This window comes from Pterocles gutturalis, unplaced genomic scaffold, assembly GCF_000699245.1.
Source record: "Pterocles gutturalis isolate BGI_N339 unplaced genomic scaffold, ASM69924v1 scaffold6146, whole genome shotgun sequence".
In the NCBI taxonomy this organism is placed as follows: Eukaryota; Metazoa; Chordata; class Aves; order Pterocliformes; family Pteroclidae; genus Pterocles; species Pterocles gutturalis.
In genome coordinates this window covers 44225-65870 of record NW_010102866.1, presented here as the reverse complement: position 1 = coordinate 65870, position 21646 = coordinate 44225, and the positions used below count along the sequence as shown (strand labels likewise).

The following is a 21646-nucleotide window of genomic DNA, read 5'->3' as shown; positions in this document are numbered from 1 at the left end:
CATATATATATATCAAAAAAATATATATTTATGTCTGCTGGTGTGTCTTATTTTCCCCCTTCATTACTGTGCCACGTGCAGCCGGGTCAAAAGCCTATGGCACATGTCAGAAAGCAACTAAGGTAGATTTTGATTGTCATACAGTACAGATTTACATATATGTCAGAAATGAAGCAGCTGCCAAATCACAACTCCTACACTCTAAAATTGTATGCAAGACCTACTATTGTGCTTCAGTCAAAATTTCTGAGAGGCTGATGATAGTCACCAAACTGGAACTCATCAGGAGACATAAGATACAGCAAAACAGAGCTTGTCAGTAAGAAAGTGCTTGTGAGAGCAGAAGGATTTATTTCTCCCTTCCCTCCTGGAATTCCAGACTCAGCTAGAGATGGGAAATGTATCAGCATGTGAATGCTCCGATATGGGAAAGAAAACACGCTTCACTAGATCATTCTTGACAGACTGTTGACCTCCAGAGCAGAGGACTAGAGGACATGCCTTTTGGAGAAAATAAGTATGCCACTGATTTTTCTAAATAAGATAGAGATTTTCTTTGGCTTTCTGTGCTGAATCGAAATGCTAAAACAAGCCCCAAATTACTCTCTCCTACAGAACACACTGAGCAAAACACTCCTCTAACTGAAAAATACTGCAGTACATTTCAGAGCTGTGCACACAGATGGATATATATAGTATAACATGCATACCAGATCTGCCAAGTGATGTGAATAATCGTTGGCCAATCTAACACACTGCTTCTGCACAGACTGCATGCGACTGGCGTAGAACAACAAATGCGCCTGTATCACGATCTCTAAAGTAAATTTAAATGTTGAGAGTGCTATCATTCAGTTTACCACAAGGAACACATTTTTGGCCTGCCGGCAATACAATTCTCCTCCTCCACTAGCAAGCACAGTTTCACCAAGAGTTAACCAGCAACACCACAGTAGTTTTAAAGCTCCAGTTTTTAACATAGTTACCGCCATTTCCCAGAAGAGGTAGTCATAAATGAGGTATCATATGTTCAATACAAGTAATTCCAGCCATCAGTTTCACCTTTTAAGCTATGAGAGTAAAATGACAGCTTTCAAGATTTATTCCTCAAGTTAGGCCTCTGAAATTTTCTTTAGAAAAAAAATTTCTTCAGATCTCATATAACCAAAGTAATCAAAGATACCAAAGATGCTTTTAAAGCCAAGTGTCACCCAAGAAAACGGGCCAGTATTCCTTACCTTACTGGTAAGTACTGGCTAACACTGTATTTACTAAAGGAGTCCATAGCATTTTGCTATGGAGTTACACAGTTTAGCCATATTGTTTTGACCACCAGACCGAAGCAGCACCCACTGCACCTACAGAAACTTCTTTTCCTACAAATCCCTGGGTGCAAAGATTTTTCTAGTGTTTTCCAAGTGCCCTCACTCTCACCGAGGTACTACAATCACCAGCTTGGCTGAACAGTGCAGATGTTGCGACCCCCTCCCACCTGCGGTATCTCAGTACACTTTATTCTCAAGACTGCAAGTGCAGAACACTGCCACCTCGAACCACCTAGGAATGGCTTACAGAAATCCTCCCAGGAATGCATACGAATATGAATATACTACTGAAACGGTCAAGACGTCCACAAAAACATACAGTTCCAGAAGTGAGCCTAAACAAGAGGAACATTAAGCAGACTGACCAAAATACAAGGAGACAACAAAGCTGTGTAAATGTATCCTTAAACAAAAAAAAAAATCATGAAAAAAGCTATGTATTTCATGGGAAGACTAAATAATTATGGAAAAAATACAGTACATGCTGCTGGTGTATTGGGATAGTAGCACACAACACAGAAAGAAGAAATCAGTTCTGCTTTCCATTGCATGGGGTCTGGCTGGGATGCAGTCAGTATCCCCCCAGCGCTGAGGGTCACCCCGGCAGCCAGCAGGGGGTTTATAACCCAGCTGGGGAGGGGCGGGGCCAGGACAGCTGACCCGGATTGGCTGGTCCCGGCAACGGGGGCCCCGGATTGGCTGTTCCAGACCATGTGACCTCATCTCAGCCATAGAAGCCCAGGGCAGGGAGGAGGAGGGGAGCATTTGTTACTGGGTTTGTCTCCAGGAGCAGCTGCTACACATCCTGAAGCTCTGCTTTCCTGGGAAGTGGCTGGACATCGCTTACTGAGGGGAAGTAGAGAATAACATCTTTGTTTTACTTTTGTTTCTGTGCATAGCCTTGGCCTTTGCTTTAATTAAACTGCTTTTACCTTGACCCACAAGTTTTTTATCCTCCCCCTTTATTTTGCTGATTTTTTATTTGCTGATTTTTTTATTTTGTTGATTATTTATTTGCTGGTGGGCACCTGGCATCCAGACAAGGTTAACCCACCACATTCATACAGGAGAAGCAAGCGAATAGGCATTTATATCCAAATAGCTCTGAAGTTTAACACGCATATTATTATTGACACACATAAGATAACACTACAACAAAGCTTTTAGTAGGATTCAGAGAATAACATATATGTGCCCTCCCAATAGCTTAATCCACATTACCAACACACCAAAATGAAACTGAAAGAAGACAGACAGATGTTTATGTTCACAGACATAAATGAGATAAAAATTCATTTTAACAAATTAGCTGACAAGGTTTTCTGAGCACCCAATATTAATTATTCCTAAAAATGCGCCTTAGCATTGGTTTGGCATAGACTCTCTCCTGTTCATTGCTTTTCATGAATCCTTCCATGCAACGCATGCCAAAGGATGTGATCACCAGCAGTTATATACAGTCAGACTGTAGAAGAAATGTTGTGGATTTGCTTCAGAAAAAAACCTGAGTTTGCATAAATGCTTCAGTTCAGAATAGGATTCAATTTTCTAATCCATAATAGTATAATATTTCATATTAAATACTGTATGCAATATCATCTTCTAAAATACACGTCACTGAAATATTTCTATCATGAAAAGGCCAAGTGTAACAAAGTATTTTTAAGGCATGAGGCCCGAGCGTCAAGATAAGGCTTGCATTTTAGAAGTTTTCCACTCCCTCCTCCGCTGTGAAACAAACATCTTCCCCACTTTTGGAAAGCATGAGCAAAATAATGGAGGTGGTTTTGATGCAACATACAGCTGACAGATGTCCTGTGAATGGTTTCTAAGGAAAATATAACCCAACTACAACGTCAAAGAGAAAAATTTACACTATCCAAACATCCTTCTTTATTAGTAAAGGAAAAAGAAGCCATGAGGACAGATCTCACTCTGGGGATGCTTTTAAAGTTTACAAACATAGTGGGTAAGTCAAATTAAGAGGACAAGTATCAAAAGATATGACAACATTATGCAAGGAAACTTCAAGTAACAACGCCTACCCCAGAACTTTTGTATGGACAGATGATTAATTCCCAGAACACAAATCCAACACTTTCTATGAGCAACATAAAAAAATTAATCTATTTCTGCCATGATGACCATTTTTGGGACTACTGTTTTTCTCAGAGTGCTTAACTACCCTGCAGTGGCAAGAATTTTAGAACCCCAAATGGTGACTTTACCTCCTGACACTGCACAGAGTTTTTGCTCCTACAAGACAGTAGCTTTCAAGCACAGCTATAAGCAGTGTGGAACATCTATGCAGACAACTGCTTATAATGTTTACTGACTGCACCGATGACATCAGGATACAGAACGGGAGGAGATTCCCAACAGGATTCTCCTCTCATATCACCCATATAGTAAGGAGACTGGTTTCCTGCTAGGTAAAAATGGCTTTAACTTTTTTTTTTTAAATAAACAACAAACCAAGAAATACTCAACTTTGTGAGGTTTTGTTTGGTTTTGTTTGGGTTTTTTAAGATAAAAACCAGAACATTAAAGCATAAGAGAACAGAAACTGCTGAAGAAACAAAGCTATGAATTTGAATTTAATAATTTAAAAAAAAAAAAAACCACAACGAAAGCAAACAAACACCTGAATAACAAGCTGATGTGCTTATTATCATCACAGCAAGTGAATAGAAAGTTAAATGTCAAGCATTACTATAGATATAGGTCAGCAATTTCTATTGTTAATGCCATTCAGCAGGTACCCATGGCAGGAGGTGAAGTCACCTAATCACAATTTCAGTGGCTTGAAACAAGTCAAACTCTTTTGCTACCTTGCCACTGAGTAAAACTGCTGCCCAGCAGAATTCATTTTAACCAAAGGAAAATAAAAAGCAAGAAAGAAATTAAAAAAAAAAAATCACTTACCATTGTGATGAGAACTCGATATTTATCCAGCATTGCCTGGTTGTCATGGCATCCTGCCAGCAACTGCCAAACCTCTGCCCTCAGTGCTTCTGGAACACCTCTTTTCACCAGGGTAGATAATCCGTTTGGTCTCACAACAAGATTATTGTGCCTGAGAAACAGACAATCACTTGAGTATTATACTTCAACCACAAGAGTAGAAATCAAGCTAAAAAAATATAAAAAGTTTTTCAACTTTCCAATGTTATTCCGAAAAGTAAAGTCAGCAACTAGCAACACAAACTTCTCTTCCACTGGTTACACTAATTACTATTTGTCAGATGCAAAGCAAAAATTCTGCAAGGATTTACAATAACCAGTGGCAAAATGTAGTGATATCCAAATTCTCTAGGTTCGGAGAAAGTAATAAAAATTAGAAAAATAAAAACCTGCAAAAAAATTGAACTAAATTGTCTAATGAAGAACAATTTTAATTGGAAGAGAAAACTATGCCATCTGTGCAGACAACTCAATTTAAATATGTGTTCAACATATACATTTAGCTTAGGTTAAGAAAATGAAATTAAAAATAACCTAAGCTCCATAGAGAAATAAATTTTGGAAAACAAATAAAAACCAGTTTTAAGAGCGCTAACATGAAGACTGCAAGAGTATGTTGCAAGGCCCACAAAGCAGTAAGACTTGCACATACCTTGGTAAAATTCCACCACTCCAAATAAATCTGCTATCAGTTTGAGGTAGAGGTTTACTAACTGTTTGTACACACAGCAAAAAAAAAAAATGTAGGATGACAATTAATTGCAGGATGACTTCTTTTATTTTCCAACACTTCATCATTAAACCTACAGAAGTTGGTATGTAGAACTGTGTAAAGGCTATATTCAGACAGGCTGAATACTAAAGATGTGTTTTCCAAAAATAAGCCAGTCACTGAGCCCATACATTTAGGATAAAATCACTGCACATGCACAATATTGCAGAGCTTTCAGCCACAGATGTTTAAAACTCCTTTTTGAGAGAATAGTGTTTACCGATCTAGATTAAACCTCACTTTGACTTATTACAGCAATTTTCATAGCAATGCAGCAGGAAGACTGTGTGAATCGACTCTTTATAATGTAGGAAGTGCTTTGCTCTGTTATTGTTTTGACCATTGTTATGTTTTTCAACTCTACTGGTAAGAGAATAGTGAGAGTGACAGTTTAGGCAAATGCCAGCAAGCTGCGATTAAATTAAATAATGTGCAATTTGACCCTCGATTTTAAGTAAATGTTTAGAGTACTCATTCTTTGAAACAGGTCATTAAGATGTGAACAGTTTACCACTACTGTTTAAATTTAAAAGGTGCTCCAAATAATTTTTTTCCCATACTCAGAAGATGATATCCCCACTTTTTCCAAGTGACTTGAGAATTCAAAAAGAGTATACTTATATAATGCCCTTATTCTTTTAAATACAATAATTATTTTGAATTTTAAATGTGTAATGCAATAAAAGTAATTTCAAACTCTATAATTCAGTTAGTGAAATTAAAACCCAACTAGTCCCTTTGCTCTTTTTCAGTACATTTTGCAGCAAGTCACATTAGACTAAAGGTCTTAAGATGGGAAAAAGCTAGAAACTAAAAACAATATTCACAGAAATATTAAAAGGACTAGACACTCTAAGTGGTTACAAAATGATGAAATGTACATTCCTGAATAAATAAATTCAATACACCAGAAACTTAAAGTTCACACTGAGTGAAAATGAAGCATTCATAGCACACTTCAAATCAGTTAGTTTGGTTATGACATGGATTTGCTCTTCTGTATTATATATGACACACAGAAGGCCTTCTCTGAGGACTCAGCAAGCAGATAAAATAAAATGAACAGCTGAAAAGGTGCATTCCCATCTAAACATAACATAATTTTTCAGCGACACCAAGAAAACAATACAAATAGTTTATGGTAACAGCTAAGACAGATGCACCTTCCACGCTGCAATACTATCCTTACTACTAAACATCCACAACTGACTACTGTAGCATGCTTAGTGTCATTTTATGGTAGAGGTAATGCTTTAACAACATCAGTCCATGCAGTAAAGCATAACTCTATATGCAGCTTCTCAGTTTCTGAATGTCTGTTTGGGAAGCAGCTTGATCGTTAATAATCCTTGCTCTGTATTCTACAATAATGAACAAACAGGCATTTTCCCCTCCCTTGTGTGGAGGCCCAGGCACCTTCCATTCCTAGACACTTTCTGACACCTGCTCGGCCAGACTATAGCAGAAACAAGCATAAATAAAAGCTTGTCTTATTCTAGTCTCATCCTTTAACAGGTGAGAAAAAACAGATCATTCATGGATGCTGACATCTTTAATTTGTTACGAAGTGCTGTAATTCTCCTGCATAAAATTCAAAGACAATTTTAAAACATCAAAAAGCAAGAACACAGAACAGCAATGCATAGACTGCTCCATCTTGACAAATAAATATTTCTGATCAAAGACTGCTATTGATCATTGCTACTTTAAAAAAAAAAAAAGACATCAGAAATAAGTTAAATACTCAGCTAAACTAGCTCAGCTTGCAAGAACAACTTTAATGTTGAGGATGCAGTAAATAGTAATATAAATTAAAAGATATTCCATTACTTTCCAGTTATTTATGGTATCTTTTTGGTAAATTATCTTATTCCTGTTTATATGTTTGAAGGAGACTCAGAACAAAGTTTCTGCTGAGTGAGTTTGTTAGGTTACAGTGACATTTTAATGAAATCACAAGAAGCAATTAAAGGGCAAGAAATTTTTCATCTAAAAGACAAATCAGCACAGCAGTTGTCCAAGTAGAAATGCTAAGTTTTATTTATTTACTTTTTTTTACAAGTGCACAGATATTCCACTAGCATATGCTGCAGTTTTCAACACAATCTATTTTTAGTTTTCAAATTGTTAACATTTTTCATCTGTTACTCTTTCCAAGTTTTGTTCCTAAAATGTAACATAACACTATTCAAGAATTCGAGTATTTTATACACTTGAATTTACCTCAAAAGGTAATATTGCTTAAGACACTCCTAAAGAAAATGTTTGCTACTGCTAGTTTTCAAGCTGGCTGGGATGTCCCATTTCTCACCCTCTTTTTAACTCATAATTAATTAAGATGTTTTAACTACAAATTAATCTCTGAGTTAAGTGTATATGTTATGTTAGGACTTCAAAACAGTTTACTCCAAAAGTCTTAAATATTTTGTCTCATAGTTCACTTGAGTAACCTGAAGAAAGGGTTATGTGAAACTTCAGAGAATGAGCTGTGGGTGGTTCCTTACTTCAGCATGCTTATCCACAGGTGTCCAGGTATTTGTCAAGGGCAAAAGTTAAAACTAAAACAATCAACTGACAGATGAATTTGAAAAAAAAAAAAAAATAATTAAAAAGTAGCATCTTCCAATGCAAATACAATGCAGATTGAAACAAACCTGCCACACAGTTCTTTAAGGAATCAGGATGGCCTTCCTAATTGTCCTGGGGCTGCCAGATATAAAACCACAAACAATTTATAAACTCTCTCTTGGGATGTCCTTTAGAATAGGCTTTGGGAAGTCCAACGCAGCCCCACAGTGTTTACAGACTTCTCAGGTGAGGAAAACACACTTTGTCTATAGGGATCAACTGGCTTCCACACTTTTCTCAGTATTTTCTTGATCATTCAGAGGGTCCAAAGCCAGAATATTTGTACAATCATTTCATTAAATATTTGTGCTTCCCAAAAAAGATCTTTCACTAAGGCCAGAAACTTGGATGACAAAATAGTTAAAAACAAGCATAAGGGAAGGATTCTGGAGGGAAGGGTTTTGTTAAACTCAATAAAATCTTATGATGCCTCATTTAGGTAACCTTTGCATGAGGTCTCTAGTAAAGAGGAGGTCAGCAGCAAGAGGCTGTGTTTTTCCAAAGCTACAAAGTGGCCAAGTAAAGGAGGGAACTGCCCAAATAAATCCTTAAAATGTTTTTCAGCTCTCATTTTGGTGTTGGGAAAAAGACACTGCCAATTCCAGATAAAGGGCCTCTGATTATTTTTGTCTCAGGCAGTAGGAGCTATTACTTACACAGGGAAAGCCACATAAGTGGTTCTGGCATTTGCTAATAGCATAAGATCTCTGAGGTAGCAAATTTGCAGATTTTTTTCCTCTCTTGACAAAGTATACACTGCTACTGAAGCACTTAAACCACAGAAATAACACTGTTGAGAACACACTCTGGGCTTACAAATACTCATTTTACTCTCCAACAGAAGCAGTTTCAGTGAGGATCACAGTCTTTCTAGAATTCCTTTTCAAGTGCTTACACATAGCACATTAACAAAAGAAAAAAGAAAAAAGTTCTTCTAAACAAATCAATTAATTAAATGTACGTCAGCTAGCACAAATGGCTTAGGACAGACTGGAGTTGCTCTGCCTCTTCTATCCTAGCACTGAGAAGCACCGAGTTCCGTGAGAGCTGAACATCCAGCCCCAAGGAACACAGGTGGCCAGGAAGCTCTGCATTTGAAGGCTCGCACCTGCAGTGTGAGCATACATGGACATATTCCCAAACGCTGAATGAAACAGGACTTGTGCAGATGCTGTGGGAGAGATTTGTCAAATAACTGCAAGTTAAAATAAGGGGATTTACCAATCAATCCCTTTTAAACTGGTTAAAAAAAACCACACTTCATTGTGTTTTGTATTTTAGTTTTTAAGCTGTGTAAGCTGAAGAATTTCAAGCCTCCTGTGCAAGACCATATCGTCTCACAAAACAAAGAAAAGGTTAGTACTTAAAATCTAAATTTAAGAAATGAAGCATTACCATCTCCCCAGTAATTCTCCCCAGGAATACAAAATCTTCTCAGGACAATCCTTTGACACATCACCAGTGCCACTGGAGAGTTCATTATCACTCTCTGAAAAAAAAAGAAAAAAGAAAAAAAAAAGACAAAACGAGAAAACAAAAGCATACACAGATTTACCAAGAGAAGAGACATTAAAGATGCACAAAGATAGGTCTCTGACCAATTCTTCTGACATATCAGTTTTAAAACCACAAGACAACATAGAAATATTAAGTGGAAGCATAAAGAATGCTGAGCAGACTTGACAGAACAAGTGTATTAATGAAGTTGCCAACAAAGTTTAAGAGCACAAGACTAGGGAATAATTCACAGCACTGTTACAGGAAGAAAGGGCTGGGATCTAGAAAAGCATTATGTGAGGAAAGTTTCAAGGCTGCTAACTACCTATTTAATGAAATTTCACAATGCAGTATTATCTAAAAGTCACATCCACTCCTGACTTCACATAGAGAGAAATCTCTTTTAAAGCATAGTAGATAATGCTACTTCATTACATCCTTTACGTGCCATTCTGCTCTCATTTGGTATTCTGATCTCAAGAAGCCTACTCAGAGCCACAAAATAACTTTTTTTTTTAACTGAAACGAGTTCAGGGAAGAGCAGCAAAAACAACACTGTGACATTAAAGGGCATATGGCATGGAAGAGAAAAGAACACTTCAGATGGAAAAGAAACTTTGTAAGTATTAACACTTATGGAGGGATATATGTCATTACATGACTAATACACAAAACTAGAAGGGATAATGCGAGCCCGGGACAGTGTGCTCAGATAACCAGCCAATCCAAGTAACCATCCAATTTCCAAGTGTCTGAAGAGTCTATGCAGCTGTCCGCGGTAAGCTGAACAGCGCCTCATGGGAACACGGTTTTGCAGTTATTTGGACTTTTTCCAGTTTTATCTGAATAAAGTACTGCTAAAAATTAAACATGAGTACAATTTCAACACCACCAAACGTTGACAGGGCTCAAGTTCTCAGCACCTGTACTATGAAACACAACCTAGAAAGAGCCCTGCAACAGCCCCGTTATCCTCAGAGGCCTCTGAACATGAGTACAATTTCAACACCACCAAACGTTGACAGGGCTCAAGTTCTCAGCACCTGTACTATGAAACACAACCTAGAAAGAGACCCTGCAACAGCCCTGAACCTCTGAACCTACAGACAGGTTAGATGTCAGAAGGCCTCAGAGGCTGTTCTTTCTTATGAACTAAAATGAAACAAAAAAGGAGTACTACACCTACATCTGCTCATGTCAGAAGGCCTCAGAGGCTGTTCTTTCCTATGAACTAAAATGAAACAAAAAAGGAGGACTACACCTACATCTGCTTCCAAAATTCCTTGGATACTCTCTTCCACACAGCTTAATCACATGTGGTTTCATTCCTCAGATACACTAAACACTTCAAATCCAACCTCATGCAGACAACAGGAGTAGTTCAAGTAGAGGAGGATCTTCAATACTTCAACACAAGTAGGATTATCTTAAGTCTTCATCCTTGTCATTCTCACTTCAGTTACACGTTTCTAATTTACAGTCTCAGCAGTTGTCAAATACAAGTCATTAACAAAAATACCACCAGTGCCTAATTTGACCACGAACTGTGAGGACAAGGATAGCATAAACTGTATTTCAAGGACAATTAACAGCAAAAATGCTGCCCTGACAGAAGAGAGAAGCATATCAGAAATCTCTTTGTATTTCAAATCGAACATTAGATTAGTGAAACCCTCTAGCTTGTTTGTACACTTTTACAGGCCCTGAAATATAAGGCTAACCTGCATTTAAATACTTCCCCTTAGAATAAAAACAAACCAAAACCAAAACAACTCCCCCCCCACTAAAAAACCCAACAACCAACCAAACACAAAACAAACCAAAACACTACCATCCAAACACATCAAAAATCTATAGAAAACTTGATTTTAAGGTTTCTGAGTCTTTTGCATACATTCACTAGATCTAAAGATGGAAATATGAAAATCTAAAGACCCCAAATTTATCATTTTAACTAAAATTTGATACCACTATAAAAGCTTTCCCAGTAACCAAAGGAACCCATTAAGTTCCAGTGGAAGAAAGTGTATTTGAGGCTCAACTTTCCTTTCATTTTAAAATTACCAAAAATGTTGTAAAGGCAAATCTCCTCACTTATCACCCTGGCCTGGTAAGAACTAATAAAAGTTAAGTTAAAGCAATTAAATGCACTACATTTTTAAAATTATCTCCACTCCTGATTTGCCTAACTGGATCAAAGAGATCAATTACAGCCTTTCTACTTCCCACAAAACTAAGGAAAAATACATTTTTTAGGAAAACCTTTTCTGGATTGAGTACATCGGTCATTCAGAGACACAAGGTACATGTCAATGATACTAGTACATATTAAGAATCTCAAGAAACCTCGCTCACACCAGAAATTTATCAAAAACCACAACTTCAGAAAGATTTCACACATTCAAGATAAAGGAAGTCAATTCATCACAAAATTCTGAAAGGAGAGATTTGAATTACTTTGGAGAGACTGAAGAGCTACAATGCATCTCTAGAAGAGCTACTGGTGAAAATATACGCAAACAAATCTTGTAGTCTAAAACAAAACCCGATAAAGATGCATAAAAGAAAAAAAACTTAATTTAATTTAAAAATTAAGCTATTCCGAACACTTTCAGGAACAAAGCACACTAGTTGTTATCTGACCCAAACCTGAGCTTGCCAAGGAATACCAACATCGGACAGAAGAAACAAACCTTCTCACTACACTAGCATTCTATGCAAAGTTCTTCAAAGTTCTTAAGGGGATCAGTGTTACATAGCATATGTATTCCAGCAAGATATATCACAAAGCTGCAGTGCTTCAGCCCTGAAAATTATTTCATCTGGAAAGCTTAACAGTATTTGGAATGTATTATTCAGTTATATGTCAGAAAATCACAGGCCTTAACTAGAAATGCCATATGCTCCCTTTCAAAAGACACGAACGTCAAACTTCAAAATAGAACAGGGCAAAGGAGAGAGAATAAACAGCTTTTAAAACCTCTACTTTGTTTCCACTCTTAAGACTACTTACATATTCTAACCTGTGTAAGCACTTAGGTGTAAACTAAAGACATGGGGGAAGCCGTGGGAGGGGTATTTAACTGTGGATGATCTTCTCTGAGGTGTATTCTTACACGTATTTTTCCACATTCTATAGCATCTATAAGCCAGGAGCATTAGCCAGAGCATGATTTTATCCACCCTTATTCCGCAGGGAATGCTACAGATCCCCTTCCTCTAAACGTATTGTGTACTTCTCCCTTCCTCCTTTATGTGTCCTGACCTCTCAGGGCATATCAACTGGAAAATAAAACTTAGCCCTCATCAGAACGGGAGAGGGATTGGAGACATCTCAAGGGAGCAAACCTGAGGAGCTGGGTTGTAAATGTGTGTACACAAAAATAGCCTTTAAGAATATTTACAGATAACAGTAAGCCTTTCAGGTTTTTGTTTATTTGTTTGTTTCGAATTGCAATGTGATTCACAAAATTCACAAAACACTCACTTTGTGGATGCCTCATGAATCAACACCCTGAATTCAGAGTGTCTGTTGAAAACGAGCCTGAAGGATCACATTTCCACTGAAGCAGTGCTCTGCACGGCATCAGCACAGAATCATGGAATACCTTGGGCTGGAAAAGACCTCCGGAGATCAGCTAGTCTGACCTCCTACTCCAAGCAGCTCCAGTTAGATCACAACACTCAGGGACCGGAGTGGGAGCATAGTCCGGATCACCTTGCAAGAAAGATTGCAGAATCTCTCTGGACAACCTGTCCCACCACTTGATGACACTCATGGTTTAAAAACAAACAAACCAACACACCAAAAGCATCCTTTTCTCTAACCAGAATTTCCTAGGTTCCAACTTGTGTCTGTGGCCTCTCAGCCTATTACTGTGCACCTCTGAGAAGAGTCTGCCTCCACCTTCTCCGAGTCCTCTAGTAGTTGTAGACAACAGTAAGATTCCTCTCTGCACATTTTCTTCTCCAGCCTGAATCAAACGCAGTTCCCTTTGCCCCTCGTTGTACGTCATGTGCTCCTGCCATCTGACCAGCTCGGTGGCCTCCACTGGACTTGCTTCAGTCTGTCAGTGGCTGTCTTGTACAGAGTGGCCCAAAACTGGCCACAGTACTCCAAACACAGTCTCACAGGTGCTGAAAAGAGGGGATGGGTCGCTTCCCTGGACCTGCTGGCTGGACTCCTGCTAATGCAGCCCTGGGTGTGCTTGGCCTTCTTTCCCATGACGGTACAACTGCTGACTTGTTTTCAGCTTTTTGCCTGCTGGGATCTCCAGGTGCTTTTCTGCAGAAATCGTGTTTTATCTGGCTAGTGTCCAGCCTGTCTTGTCACACAGGGTTGTTCTGTTGCGAATACAGGACTTTGCACTTGCCTTTTTTCAACTTCATGAGGTTCTTGCCAGTGCATTTCTCCAGCCTGTCCACATCCCCCTGAGTAGGAGCCTTGCCCTCCAGCATTATCTCCCACTCCCCCCAATTTTCTCTTGTCCACAAACCTGCTGAGGGTGCACTCAATCCTGTCATGCAGGTGATTAATAAAGACATTTGACAGCACCGATCCCAACAGTGATCTCTGAAAGATACCACTACTTGCTGGCTGCCAGCTGGACTTTGCGCCATTGATTGATTCTTTCATCCCAGCAGACCAGCCAACCTTCCGACCACATTATTTTTCACTTATCCAGTCCCTGTCTCATTGATTTAATGATAAGGACACTATGGGACAGTGTTGAATTCCCTGCTAAAATCAAGGTATACAGCATCCACTACCCATTTTTTGTCCACAACACTTATCATCTTGTCACAGAAAGTGATGAGGTTGGTTACAATGATTTACCCTTCATAAATCTGTGCTGGCTGTTCCCAGTGGCCTTGTTTGTCCTTCATGTGTTTAAAAACTACTTTTGGGAGTGTTTGCTCCACAACCAGTCCCACAGACTGAGGTTGGACTGACCTGGATCTTCCTTCTGGCCCAATGACCTTTGCTTTTCTTCTTTTGCACATTTGCATGAGATAAATATGGAAGCCTGTACAGATATCACTGGGGCTGGGGGAGGATCTCGGGACGACAGATTTTACATATCATCTGTTTTGTTAGTATACCTATAGACAAACATAAATGTGTAAAAAGTGGTCTCTTTCAAAAATCTGTAGGGATATTCAAGAACAAACTAAAAAAGAATTAATCTAATTAAAAAGAAGATTGGCAGCCTACTGGATGGATATAATTCTGTACCCACTCCATTTCAAAACACTCATTGCATAAATTATTCATTATATGAGCAGACTATTCAGAATAGAGCACAAAGAGTTGTATTTTAAATGGCCCAGCACTAACAATGATTACGTGACAATGCTCTGTTGACTAGGCTCAACTATAACTTCCCCTCCTTCAAAAAACAGACTCCAACTTGCAGAAACATGACTGTTGGTACGAAAGACCTCTTAGTGCTTTAGCATCACCTTTAGCAAAATAAACTATGGCTTACTGTTCTTGGTAACCAAGAATTTGGAAAATGCTTCCCAAAGCGGCCCACTGTCCACGCAGCAGAGGCATCTCTTTGGATTTAGTCTGATCCAGAATAGCCTGAAAGGCTGTCTTCAGCAGAAAACAACTAAAACTTTCAGAATTACAACAATTACCTTTGATATGAAATGGCAATAAGGTTATTTTGGCTTGGGGTGGCGGCGGGGGAGGGGGGGGAGTTAGGTTTTTTGTTTATTTTTCGTAATAAAGTATTTGTAACTGATGAAGTGCCACAGAAGACCACCCTGTGCAGTAAAGTGGCTGTACATATTCGGAGCACTGCAAAACCACAAGAGGCTTTGACAGTCTCCCAAGATAGCAACAGAGTGATTAAGATGAGTCTTGTGAGACAGCTCCACTAAGTTATCCACATTCTTACTTGCTGAACTTGACTAAAAAGAATACAGGTCTTGATCATATAGTCCCCTGTGGATATTTGTCTAATCTACCCCTACAAACCTCCAGTTACCTCCCTGAGCAGTTTCTTCCAAGGATTTCATTACCCTTACTCTTTGACTGTATCTCTCAGTTCAAACTTAATTCTTTTCACCTGCAATTTATGCCAATTATTTTTTTCTCCTAAACAGAGTCGACATGGAGACCAATTTCAGCACATCTCAATTCCAAAAAAACCTGTCTTTATTCTTTCTTCTCTAAAAACCTCTGCTTCTTTCCTTAAAGGACACATTCTCCACACATTTCTGATTTTTTCCTCCAGCTGGTCTGTATTTTTTCTTGGTGTTCAAACCAAATACTGAGACATCAAGTGTTTGAAACAGAAGAATTACACATACAGTAGCTCTTTATTATAAGCAAACATCCCACAGAAAAAAAAAAAAACCCATACACACACAAACACAAAATCTTGGCCTCTTCTTCCCTCTGATTTATTTTGATAGCACAAGGCTTTTGAGCCCACAAATACAGCACATGGATCACCCCTAGGTGGTTACTCTCTAGTATTCACAGCAGCACTGACAGGTTGTGCAAAGACCAACAAAATACTGTGAGAAACCAACTCAGAAAAAAGTCAGATAGCACAGACATTCCTCTCTCTGCTCAGGTACTGAACAGACTTTTTTGAACAAAATCATCAACTGTGTTTATTGGTATTTTCCATTGTTGGCTTGAGGAAACAGATTCCAGTTAAGAATCCTTCCTCATGTGAACAAAAATTGAGACATTAAATATACCTGCATGGTTTTAATCTTGCTGTTTTTACAGTGAAAGATGGGTGTGGGGTTTTTTTGTTTTGTTTTGGGGTGGGGTTTTTTGATGGACCCTTTTTTGCATCTTACTTTAAAAATGTTCCTTTAAACAATACTCCTCCCTCATCCACATTTAACACCAGTTATATAGCTACAGAACTGCTTTTCCAACAGATTCAGTTCTCCTTAAAGAAAACTACTAGAACACCTGCAACATGACAATACCTTAGAAATCAAACTCACTTGTCAGTAAATAAAAAGGCAAGCAAGGCAGAAAACTATACTGTTGGTTCAGAGAGCTCAAGCATAAAAGCGAGTGAAGTACATCCTAAAATGAGTAGAAATGCATGAATACAGAAGATACAAATGAACATGTGGGATTTGAGCACTGATGTGAAGAAGAAAATAGGATTTTTAATGAGTTTTAATTGAGAAGCTGTTACAATTGAAATAAAGAGTAGGTGGAACTGAAAAATAATATAGTTGGAGCAGCCTGAAGGAGAATGAAATTGGGTCATGAAGATGGGAATAGAACTGGAATACTTCAAAAATGAGAAGTTTGATCTTTACGTAGGAGAAGAACAAAAATGAAGGGGGAGCTGAAGTTGGCAGCATATTATCAGGGCAACAAGATATAGACGTTACTGACATGGAGTCATTCCATATATACTAGATAAAAGAGCATTGTGAGAAAGGCCACAAGAAAAGCAACTTTCCATTTATAAGGTAGCAAGAAATTATAGAGCATGAACTACAGCTTTGCCAGGAAAGACGAGTGAAACAAAGTTTAAATCATGAAATTAATTCTAGTATTAAATAAGGTAGATTTTCAGAACGTCCAACTTTTCAGTGCATTACAAAATATTTTGATGGAGACAAAACGATTTCAAAAAGCCTTCCAAAGGGTATATTTATGAAATTACAATCTTTAGTATATTTTCTCATTTAGAGGGAAGAGCAATAACCAGGAGCATAAAAATAGGCATTTATAAATATGAACAAAGAAGACTTGCATTGAATTCCACTCCCAAGAACCTTCTGTTTATATGTAACTTACATACAAACAAACTTGAAGCAAAATTAATTTGGCAGCTATTGAAGTACATATAAAGAGTGCAAAAACAAAAAAGATACCTGAATTCTTCCCTAAAAGCAAACCAGTAATAGCAAAGAATAGTAGTTTTATTGTTATTCCTTTTTATGAATTATAAGACACACATTTTTCACTCAGAATCATTCAAGCAAAAGCTAATGCTGACAAATCTCAAAATTCTGATTACCTTGCAAACAGTTTGCAAATCTAATTGGTTCGCTATGTAACCGAAAATCTGGATCCCCAAAAAATCTCACATTTGGTAAACACTGAAAGAGGGTGGAACAGCATGGGATGAGAGGATGTCTGTCACTCACTGCATACAATAATGGTTTTCACATATTATAAAGTCCGTGCAAATTGTCTCTCAGGACCCACACTTCTACTTTGAGTCAATCCTGTCGGTTGTGTGAAATGGCCAGCAAAACCGATTTTAATACAACAAAAATTTCTGCATTCAAAAACATATTAGTTCTATGTCATATAGTTTCTACATAGGTCCTGCATTCCTGTCATATTAAGGAAGAATCATTTAAAAAAAAAATCATAAAATATAAACCTCAACTGTGCATCCCAACCTGAATGTAGAAACACATGCAGAGATGATCCTACCTCTGTCTAGTGAACATACAAGTGGGCCACCATGATATATCTAAATTTGATCTACAAGTGCTTAAAGCTGAATAAAAGATGAAGAAAAATCATCGCTTCAGTTCAGTAGTTTTGCTCCCACACAGATGACAAAGCCAACTAAATGCTGCACAGTAGATATTCTTGTAAATATAAACATCTTCCACACTCACTGTGCTGTCTGAAAACTGACATCTTTGAGAACACGCAAGAAAATAAAACTTGAGATGCTGTCACAATTCTAAGGCAATGCAATTCTTTACTCCATATTAGTAATTTACAATTTTGTAGATTAGTATCTACTGCCATATTTGTTATAAACAAGTAAAAAAAAATCAACATTATAAACACATAAAAATTATATATTGCCTGGCATTTACTTAAAGTGCCAAGGCAGTATCCAAGGCACTTTGATTACAAAATCCATAGACTTAACAAAATACTAGAAAGCTAATGATCAAAACTAAAAAGACAAGAATCTCACTTTGAGGTTAACAACTACTAGTAAAAAGTCAGGGGAAACTGTTTGTTGAGAAAAGTCTTTTTCATCACCTTTGTATGAAGGTGGTTAAATGAGATAATTTTTTTAATGATATAAAATGTGAAATTATATGAGCATAGTAGTGGTAGCTTGAGGCTACAAAAAACCATGGCACTCATGACTGAAACCTGAGAAGATACTCGAGCAGTAGGAAGTTCTAATTCCTAATAACCCAACAGGATTGCAAATGCTTTTTCAAATTACTTTAATGTTTATAGGCAGACAAAGACAACCATTACTGGAATAAAGCATACAGCACATTCCAAATAATCTGCAATTGCTTCCAGACAAGATGCAAACACCAGTTTACGTTCATTTATTACTGAAAAATGTCTACTTTGTACCACAATCTGAAGTGATTTTATGTAAGCTATTAAAAAAAGGACTGAAATCGAAGAAACAGATTTCACCTATATACCCAAAAAACTAAAAACTCCCCTAATTTGAAAGCAATTTTTCCCATCATTCTGCAAGAATAAACCAAAGTCGTCGACAGATTTCCCTGGGGTATTCCTCAACTGCAGACCAGAATTACAGAATTGTATTTTGTCTTGAACTTCACAAAGTCAGCGTGAGCAACAAATTTTATCAAAGAAAGAATCCCTACCTACAATGTGTTCCCTGATACACCTAGCACGAGTGTCTTGTGGACGCTAGAGAGAAAGAGGGGAATATAACAGCTCAGAGTAAGTCACACTCACTTCTTGAGGGCCTAGCCTGCAAACCTAGCTTACAGGTGAGCTCCAACAGCTGTCTGGGTTACAGGACAGGAGAGAACCTGAGCCTCAGCAGATGACCTTCCCTGTACTTCCATCGCCCTGTAACGCTGGAACAGAAACAACCTTACAATTCCCGTTTTCTATTTCATTTACCATCCTGCATTTTCCTTAAATATTTCTGTAACCCACAGAAATGCTTCACATTCAAAACACATCAAATACTTGCCTTTTAACAGAAAGCCCGTACTTACACGAACAAACGTAAATACAACTGTAACTATCAACAAGAACAGTCACCATTCAGGACATAATAAAAATAGTCTTCTGTACTCAGTATTTTTTTAATATACTGAGGAAAGGTTCATACTCTTTCTGGCAGCACAATAATAGCTGCAGAAGTCAATTGAGAAGTCAAGTCTATTATTCTATGATTTTTAATAACAAAAGTTAACTGGTAAGGCATGAAAATAATCCAATACAAAAGAATGGATAGTAGAGTCCATAAAATGACATCAGGCTTATCTGGAGCATTTTCTTTTCATGTACAAGACATATATCTGCATTCCTCAGAAGTGCTTGTATTTTAAATCTTGTATCTTATGGAACCGCAGCAAAGGGTTCTTGCCTGAAGACAGCCACTAACCAAACCTCATGAATGTAGGAGTTATGAAGTTCTAGTTCATTTTTAAGGAGATAGCAAAAAGACTCTAATACAGATTAAACTGATCTTGTTTAGGACCCACCAACATCGCTCTGTATTGAATCAATATTGTTTTAATTGTGAAGGTGGTGAGGTAGTGGCCCAGGTTGCCCAGAGAAGCTGTGGATGCCCCATCCCTGGAGGTGTTCAAGGCCAGGCTGGATGAGGCTTTGAGCAACCTGGGCTGGTGGGAGGTGTCCCTGCCCATGGCAGGGGGTTGGAACTAGATGGTCTTCAAGGTCTCTTCCAACTCAAACCACTCTATGATTCTGTGAATATAACAGTTCCTATGAATTACATAAAGCTATTTTTAGTTTGGATGAAAAATGCAGAGTTGACTATTTCCACACTAATGTCATTCTCACTCAGTCATCCTCATTTGTTCACTGTTCCTCATTGTAAACCCCTATTTTATCACAAAATACTCTCAATAGCTCTTTTGACTCCTAAAACACCACCTCCTCTACTCCTTTGCTTTTTTGAATGCTGAAAAAAGCATCTGCCCACCCACAACATTTGACACAGTATCCTAATTTAGTCTGGCTGATGATCTCCAACCGTTTAGTATTGCCCACTCCTCATCTACTGTACGCACTGCCTTTTTGTGCTGTCCAATACATCATGGTCAGATTTCTTTGAAGCTTTCTGGGTCCTCTATCCTTTTATTTCTATTTTAATTGTCAAATTTTACCATCTCCACACTGAATTTCCATACCTCTTACGTTAATTTTTCCATTGTATAATGTCTTTCTTTCTGTTCTTAAGAGTTAAGACAGCTAGAGGGAACACAGAGATAAAGCTTTACCCTCTTGAGTCTGTAATTTCTTCTCTGCTGCTGCCCTTTCTTACTTCTACAGCTTCATACTTATATATAATTTCTCCTTATTAAAGGCCAATAACTAAACACCAAGCACATTTCAATAGGATTCTTTTTAAGTCCACTGTTTATGGATCAGTATCCACTATGCTATCAACTGTATCAGAAAAGTAGTATCTAAACCATCAAGAAATCTATTGCTGCAGTGAATGAAAACACAAACACCATCAGTACTGCATTCCTGGAAGTCATTTCAGAGCGTTCTAGAGGCAATCTACAACTCCTGCTCAGAAATTTCTTTTTGGAGACTTGGTAGGCACATTATCTTTTAACTGTCATGAATTCCCTGTTTCAGGATGTCCGCTCAACGTCACGTGGTTACTCTGCATGGAATTAATGGATTGGAACAACAGGTAGTAACCAGACACTTGGGACCACAGAAAACTTTAGCCAAAAAAAAAAAAAAAAAACAAACAAATCTTCGACTCCGTTACCATCAGTTTGAAGACTATTTCCTATTTTTAAACAGAATTGCTCCCACTTACAGTGATCCTTAACTTTCTAACACTACTTTCACTCAAGAAGAAACTCAAATGGAGTTATCTAGTATTCACCTGAAATGTTATATTATAGCTAAAAAAAAAGAAAAAAAAGAATTAAATTATCAGAGCCAAAGGAAGGTCATAATTTCACGTATGGTCTAAGCAAGCACTGCTGCTAGAGGAATCCAAACTATTCTTCCCCTTCTCCTTCTCTACTCGTTTCTAGGACTACATTTTCCTTGTGAATGCTTCTGTTGGAAAGCAATTTTCGCCAATCCTTAAGCTCACATATGCAGACAGCCATTTCATCCTTCCCTGGAATGAGACTACAATAAAAATGCTCTGTGCAGCTTTGTCTTTTTTTAATAATACAAACCACCACTTTGTACGAGTTCTCAATATTCTGAATGCTCCAAAAAGGAGAAAGATTAGTCCAACCAATTGTGCTCTGCATCTTGTTACAAGGTTCTACTCAAAATTAAATATTAACAGTGTACTTTTCTGCTTATTAATAAAAATTGATACTTAAATCCATTTTATCTGAAACCTTTCCAGAAAGTGTAAGAATTTCCTCATTATATATTTCAATATTTTAAAATTATATTCTGAATTTAATAGAAAACTTCTTACCAAGGCGTATACTTTACATTCTAGGATTTGACAAGAAAACATTAATATTAATT

General features: G+C 37.7%; 1 protein-coding gene across 1 annotated transcript in view; it reads right to left on the bottom strand.

Annotated features, from left to right (window-relative positions):
• Nucleotides 1-4250: 4250 nt before the first annotated feature.
• LOC104471197 (rab GTPase-activating protein 1-like) overlaps nt 4251-21646 on the bottom strand; it is a gene marked incomplete at its 3' end in the record, with an annotated part of 40108 nt that continues 22712 nt past the window's right edge. The window contains exons 11-12 of the mRNA XM_010086450.1: nt 9085-9178; nt 4251-4401 (exon numbers count right to left, since the gene is read on the bottom strand). Coding sequence (XP_010084752.1) covers nt 4251-4401; nt 9085-9178 — 245 coding nt within the window. The remainder of the gene's footprint in view (nt 4402-9084; nt 9179-21646) is intronic.